The sequence below is a fragment of the Hippoglossus stenolepis genome, chromosome 18, assembly GCF_022539355.2.
Source record: "Hippoglossus stenolepis isolate QCI-W04-F060 chromosome 18, HSTE1.2, whole genome shotgun sequence".
Lineage (NCBI taxonomy): Eukaryota > Metazoa > Chordata > Actinopteri > Pleuronectiformes > Pleuronectidae > Hippoglossus > Hippoglossus stenolepis.
The window spans coordinates 4670437-4677525 of NC_061500.1; the positions used below are offsets into that span (position 1 = coordinate 4670437).

At 40.7% G+C, this 7089-nt stretch overlaps 1 protein-coding gene across 1 annotated transcript; it reads left to right on the plus strand.

The window, feature by feature from the left end:
* The first annotated feature begins 1209 nt into the window (after positions 1-1209).
* Positions 1210-5657, plus strand: LOC118125760 (glutamine synthetase). The gene is made up of 7 exons (XM_035184710.2): positions 1210-1333; positions 2088-2262; positions 3177-3338; positions 3436-3582; positions 3816-3943; positions 4065-4264; positions 5049-5657. The coding sequence occupies exons 2-7, from the start codon at positions 2094-2096 to the stop codon at positions 5389-5391; spliced, it is 1149 nt and encodes a 382-aa protein (XP_035040601.1). The 5' UTR covers positions 1210-1333; positions 2088-2093; the 3' UTR covers positions 5392-5657.
* The last annotated feature ends 1432 nt before the right edge of the window (positions 5658-7089 follow it).

The window sequence follows — 7089 nt, forward strand, 5'->3', positions numbered from 1 at the left end:
AATTGTATAACCCATATTCACAAATTCCAAAATGTCTCATAGGGTTTAACATGGTGCGACATCCTCTGCCTGCATCACAACGCAAACAAACAACCTACGACTCCCACATTCACACCTAGAGTCGATTTAGAGTCTCTAATCCACTTGACCCCAATCTGCAAGCTGGGATTCAAACCACACCACCATGCCAGAGAAGAAATAATGATCCATAAATTTCTTGAAAACCAGTTATTCTTTACACTTTGTAAGTCGGTTCCTTCGAGGTCCTGGAGGCCCTGGAGCGTACTCTCTCATGTGTATCTAGCTGGCTCCGCGCATCACACACTTTTAAACACACCATCCCAGCGTCCCATGTGAACTGTCCTGTTTCTCTAGGAGCTGTTGAATTTCCACACTCCTGGCTGATCTCAGGACGACTGACCCGACGGAAAACTCATCTCTAATTGTGTTTAAGAAGCTGCGAGACTCTCGGCTCAGCAAACGGCAGACGCTATCAGCAGATGGATTCTCTGGCACAGGTGGGCGCTCATTACCATTTCTCGTGGGAGTTTACTGTTGCTTCAGTGCAGTCAATTCATTGACTCATTGTTTTTATTATGAAAGTGGCGAACGGGTTACAAATAATATTAAAGATTTAAGTGTTTTATAAGTGCTGATAATGTAAACAGCATGGATGATTATAATAATAATAATTATAATAATAATAATTACAGTAATACATTTTATTTCACGGTGCCTTCATAGACACCTTATATCGTAAAGAAATAAATAATTCAGGTTAAAAGCATTAAAATTAGATTAGGAGGTATGTCAGATGTTTCAAACATTATCACAGCTACTCTTACTCAGCATGAACGATCAGACCATTCTATAATAATCACTTTATTTATACAGCACCTTTTTAAAAAGTAAAGTTTACAAAGTGCTAGGACAGACAAAGCAGAAACAGGACACTCAGGGGTAAACTGCAAAAAATGTATTCACACTGATGACAATTAATGACTAAGAGCAATAAGAAGACAGCGTCATGTAAAAGCAAATAAATGCAAATAAACATAAGCATTGAAACGTAATAAAATATAAAAAAGACGACATCAAATAAAGTCAGGTCTGTAAAAGTGGTTTTCATGAAGTGATATAAAAAAGAAGTGACTCGATCTGTATTAATTTTATCGGATGACGTGTCTTTATGCAATGGAAACAAATGAAGCGGAGGAGGAGACCTGCAGTTAAAGGTGCAGCTGTTCAGTTAAATACCACAAACTGGTTCAGGTAGAACACACACAAGAAGCTGCCTTGGTAGATACTAACACCTGAAGTCACCTGCTACGCCGTAAGTCAGAATATATTATGTTATGAATATATTATATATATATATTATTTTTAGATTTATTTGTTGAACAAAACTGTGCAATCTTAATATCTTAATTTGTTTTTGTTGTTCCTTATATTTTGACATTTTATAAATGTTTTCATTCTCAGGTTTCAGGTCACACTGTAAGTTATTTATTTAATTAGAAAACGTTTATATGTTGCTGAAAGAAAATGAAAGAAAACTAAGCAAAGACTTTGTGTATATATAAAAGTTATATAAAAGTTCTTTATGCATTGGATTTGTTGAGCAATAAAATTATAATATAATGGTAAAATCCATGGTCATTCATGAACCAGAAATCAAATCAGTTGCCTGTTTTTCTCATTCTTATTACAGTCATTGCAGGAATAATGCTACAGATTTGTATCAGTAGTAAAAGAGAACAACATGAACAGTTTCTCTAATTCATTCAGCTTGTTTGTTTTTTTCTTTGCTTCTTTTGAACATTCCCTGTGAATACTCTCATAAATCCAGCTGAGATGAACTAAATAAGTTAATAAGTGAAATTCAGAATCAACCTTAATAAGCTGTGGACTTTGTGTGAAGGAGTGAAGAATTATTTTCATATTCTTGTGAAAACCTTGCACAGGTTGTGTGAGGAGGAAGAGGAAGTAAAGAACAAAAAGGAAAATGTTGGTCCACTGAACCTTAAAGGACAAATGAAAACATAAACAACGACACTTAACGTCTGTATTGTTTTCTCTGTCTGAAGGAGAACATGGCATCATTGTCACTCAGCTCTCGCCTCAACAAGAGCCTGCGTCAGCAGTACCTGAACCTGTCGCAGGAAGGGAAGTGCCAGGTCACCTACATCTGGATCGACGGCAAAGGAGAAGAAGTTCGTGGCAAAACCCGAACCCTGGACACTGAGCCGAAAGGCATAGAGGGTAAGTGGCCTACTTACTTGGTGATTTATTAGTTATCTCAACATTTAATCAGAAGGCCCACATTTTTAAATTCAATGAAAGATCTTTAACCTAACATGGAATAATTAAAAAGGTAAAACCATTAAATTGGATCGCTTAGTCTGCCCTTACATTCAGCTTGTGAGGAATTATTAAGCAAGTTATCAAATAGAAACCTTGTGGACAGGGAGTACCACAGCACGCCTTCATTGTACACGGCACACATGTGTGTACATCCTGTTGACATAACAGGTTTAGCTGGAGAACAAACATTTGCTACTGCTGTAATTCCTTTGTTCGAACACAGAGGGACTCGCCACTCGCTGATATACAATTTCTAAATCATTCTGTCACTCAAACTCGTAAACACGCTGACAATATTCAAAGACTGGATGAAAATAAATCGGAGGTATGTTGGCGGGTGCAACAAACATAACAAAGGAGGGTGGTTGCTGCTGCAGGCCGGACAGGAGAGAGCGTGAGACTGCTTCATGGGCAGGTATGAGAAGATGACATTCCCAAAATGAGGTGTGATCGGACACATTGTTGTCAGTGCACTGCTTTGATCAGGACGTGGAAAGAAATTTGATCAATGGAAACTTTGTCTGCAGTCAGTTGTTTAAGGGCACGTTGTCAAAATACTATTGTGTTTGTATTGGAAGGTGCACGAGGTACAAGCTGGTTGTTTGCCAAGTTCAATCTCTTCAACTTAATTGCAAATCTGCATGACCTTGCTGAACCTAGCGTCTGATGCAGTTAAACTACAAAGAGAGCTTTAAATATGTCTGAATGGATAAAGTCTGTGGTCTTATGAGCTACAGAATGGTGAAAAACCAGGTCTGAATTTGCAAGAGAAGCTTTTTGTCCTAATATTTTGGGTTAAATCGTCTTCTCAGAAATCCCTGAATGGAACTTCGATGGCTCGAGCACGTACCAATCCGAAGGCTCCAACAGCGACATGTACCTCAAGCCCGTCTGCATGTTCCGGGACCCGTTCACCCTCGACCCCAACAAACTGGTGCTCTGTGAAGTCTTCAAATACAACCGCTTGCCTGCAGGTACTTTCTTTTTTATAACACAATTTACTGGTTCTCGCTCAGTTTGCTCAGGATAAAACAAGCTCTCTTGTTTTTTTTTTGTACCTTTGCTCTCTAGAAACTAACTATCGGACTAGCTGCGAAAAGGTGATGCAGAAGGTCGAGAAGCACTGCATCTGGTTTGGCATGGAGCAGGAGTACACGCTGTTAGGAATAGATGGACATCCCTTCAGTTGGCCCGCACAGGGATACCCACTACCCCAGGGTGAGTGACCTCCTCTTTGGAACATGGGTATTATAAACTGTAATAATCTCTGGCCCTTGATCAAGATAAACAGCTGCAGAGCCACGAGAACAATATGATTTTGCCACATTTATAACTACAGACTTGATCGAATATTAGCGTGGAAAGCTCGTATGACAAATATAATATATTTATTCATTTATTCGGTCATTTATGCTTTAATTTTCACTTTCCACCTTGTTCCCCACGTTAAGGCCCTTACTACTGTGGCGTGGGGGCACACAACGCGTATGGACGAGACATCGTGGAGTGTCACTACAAGGCCTGCCTCTACGCAGGGATCAAAATCTACGGCACCAATGCTGAAGTTATGCCATCTCAGGTAAGTGTCAGCGTTATTCTAATACACAGGAGACTGTTCATATTGACGTGATTATCCTCCAAAGCTTTACACTTCCCCTCCAATGTTCCCTTATTGACTATGTTGCATCTTCTGACTTCAGTGGGAGTACCAGGTGGGCCCCTGTGAGGGCATTGCGATGGGCGACCACCTGTGGGTCTCACGCTATCTGCTGCACCGCGTGTGCGAAGACTTTGGGGTTATCGCAACTCTGGACCCCAAACCAATGACGGGCAACTGGAACGGCGCCGGTTGCCACACGAACGTCAGCACCAAGGAGATGAGGGAAGAAGGGGGACTGGAGTGAGTAAAACTTAAAACTTGCTCTGACAGTAACTCAATCATGCATCAGTACTCTAGTAATGTTGAGTATTTATTCTTTCAGAAATGTCATTTTTAGTTATTCAAGATTATTTGTATTAATGTTGTGGTCACTCATAGTTTTTTACATCTTTACTTGTGTCCCTATTTTGACTGTATGTGTATTTGCAGTCACAGAAACAGAGCAACAGACACCAGCTTATCAAACTAACATGTTTTTTTCGTTTAACTTTTAATTTAATCTCAAAATTTCACTATATTTCAAAAATACAACTCGTTTTTTTAATTCTTTATTAGAGGTTCTTTCACTGTGCACTAGTTAAAGTTTCAACATTGTTTCCAAAACCTGTCTCTGCTGCCCCCAAGTGCTGAGATTGTCAGGTTTTTCATTCACAGGACAAATGTGGCAGGACGCAGCCACCATATAACTGTAGGTTTATATATTTGAAAACTACATTGGCACTCAGTAGAGCACCAAGGCCCCACAGTGTTTGAAACCACATTCAAATTCATTGGATCCAGATTTTTATTCGATTAAATAGCATAAAAATCAGTCACCTCAATGGGCCTGATTTATTTTTAATCATGATCCATGAACCATTCCCTGAGAATTAAATCTGCACCAAAATCGAATGGGTGCTTCATTGGGTCCCGTCCCACCCCGCCTCGAAGTTTCATGAAAATACGTTGAGTAGTTTTTGCATAATCCTGCGAACATTCAAACTATTTGTCCACACATTCATCTTTTCTGTTTCCCTGCTGACAGATACATCGAGAAGGCCATCGCCAAACTAGAAAAGAGGCACAAGGAGCACATCAGCGTGTACGACCCTCGTGGAGGCCAGGACAACATGAGACGTCTCACGGGTCACCACGAAACCTCCAGCATCGAAGACTTCTCTGCCGGGGTGGCCAACCGCAGTGCCAGCATCCGCATCCCTCGCCAGGTGGGCGAAGAGAAGAAAGGCTACTTCGAGGACCGCCGCCCTGCATCCAACTGCGACCCGTACGTTGTGACAAAGGCCATCGTGTGCACCTGCCTGCTGGATTTAGACGTGCAGGGCAGTGGGGTGGAGATAAATGTGAGTTCACCTGAGATGGAGTCCTGAAAAGCTCGTAGGAAAGTAAATGAAGACATGCACACTTAGTGGTCAGCGTATTTATTGAAGTATAGATGTGAATGTGAACAGAGAGTCACAACTCCAGTACTGTAGCTGTACTTAGAATAGAGGAAATGAATGTTCTGCACTGCAGCTTTATTGATGGATGTGTTGTTGTTCTGTACCTGTCTCTGCTCTTTCTGGCTTTCTTTGCAGTAGACTAAATGACAACAAACGTCAAAATATAAATTAACCAATAAATCAATATAAGCTAACTATTGTCATTATTGTCTTCTACGTTTAAGTGTTCAGGTTTTCAAGTGTGTGACGGTGTTTTCTGCAAGTTTTTTTAATCTTATCATTTATATTGTTCGGTCTTTATTGTCACATTACAAAGTGACCCCCGAATATAAGTTACAGAATATATACAGAATACATTGATGTTGAGAAAGTTATCATACTTATATTACATCTATTTGTTCATCGCATCTATAAGATGATTCTCGGTTACATTTTTAGAAAACTATCCTTTATGATACACTAAAAGAGCGGTTGAGGATGTAGAGCGGGTTGTCCAATAACCAGAAGTTCAGTGGTTTGATCCCCGGGCTCCTCCATTCCATGTGTCCTTGTGCAAGATGTGTAATGGAGACACAAATTGCACACACTAGATTTTTTCACCAAGATCTCACAATGTCTATTCCTTGACATGAATCCGAATCAAATTTAAAGGGCTCTTCCTTGAATCCTGCCCCTTCTGTCCACCAGGTTTTGTGATAATCCATCCTGCAGTTATTCTTTAATTCTGCAAAACTAACAGACAAGTAGATTTCCTTATTTTCTTTTCCATATTTCTACTATAGGAACTTGTTGTGTAGGATTGTTCGGCCTCGGTGGAGGTATGAGCTCTACTGAGTGACACTCTAGTTACAGATGTGACTGACATCTGTCAGTTGTCCATCAGGTGGAGCCACACATTCAGTTCTCATCTCACTACATCAGTTCAACATGTGCAGTTCACCCGTCAGACCTGACAGGAGGTCAGAGCAACAAAAAAAGATGGAGCAGAAAAGACATGAATGAGGCCGTGACGTCATCACACTCTCATCACTGGCACGGGTTCACCGCAGCCTGATGCTCGGCGTACTTGACATATGGCGTCCGCGTCGTTATCCTCTTACTTCCTGACATATGATCCTCCCTCGCATTCAGCCTGGCAGTGTCAAAGTGACTCATCACCCAAACTGTTTGACAGGAGGCTTTGAAACATGACCAAACAAAACCAAAAAAAAAGATTCTATAGACCGGATCAGATGCCACAGCATTCCAGATCTCCATGGATACAGGCAGTAGCTTGGCAACCGTGGTGTTTGTCTGTCGTCATGGAAACATACGTCTCAGAGCTTTTTTAGCAGCCTGGTGAGAGGATGACAAAAAGAGAGGAAAAGATAAATATCTGTCTTTTCTGGTAAATGCAACATTTTAAAGCCCCACAGTGAAAACTACTAGTGAAGGAAATATGATTAAATATATTTTCTCTGTGAGTTTTTAATGCACCACAACCAAAACTTTCACATCTGCTTCAGCCAGTGACGATGCACGTTCGAGTACAGAAATTGACAGGAAGTGCTGTTGGCCACAGGAAGTGACCATAGAGATGGGAAGTGGTTGAGGGCGTGTGACTTACTGTCAAACTGTATTGTTGTG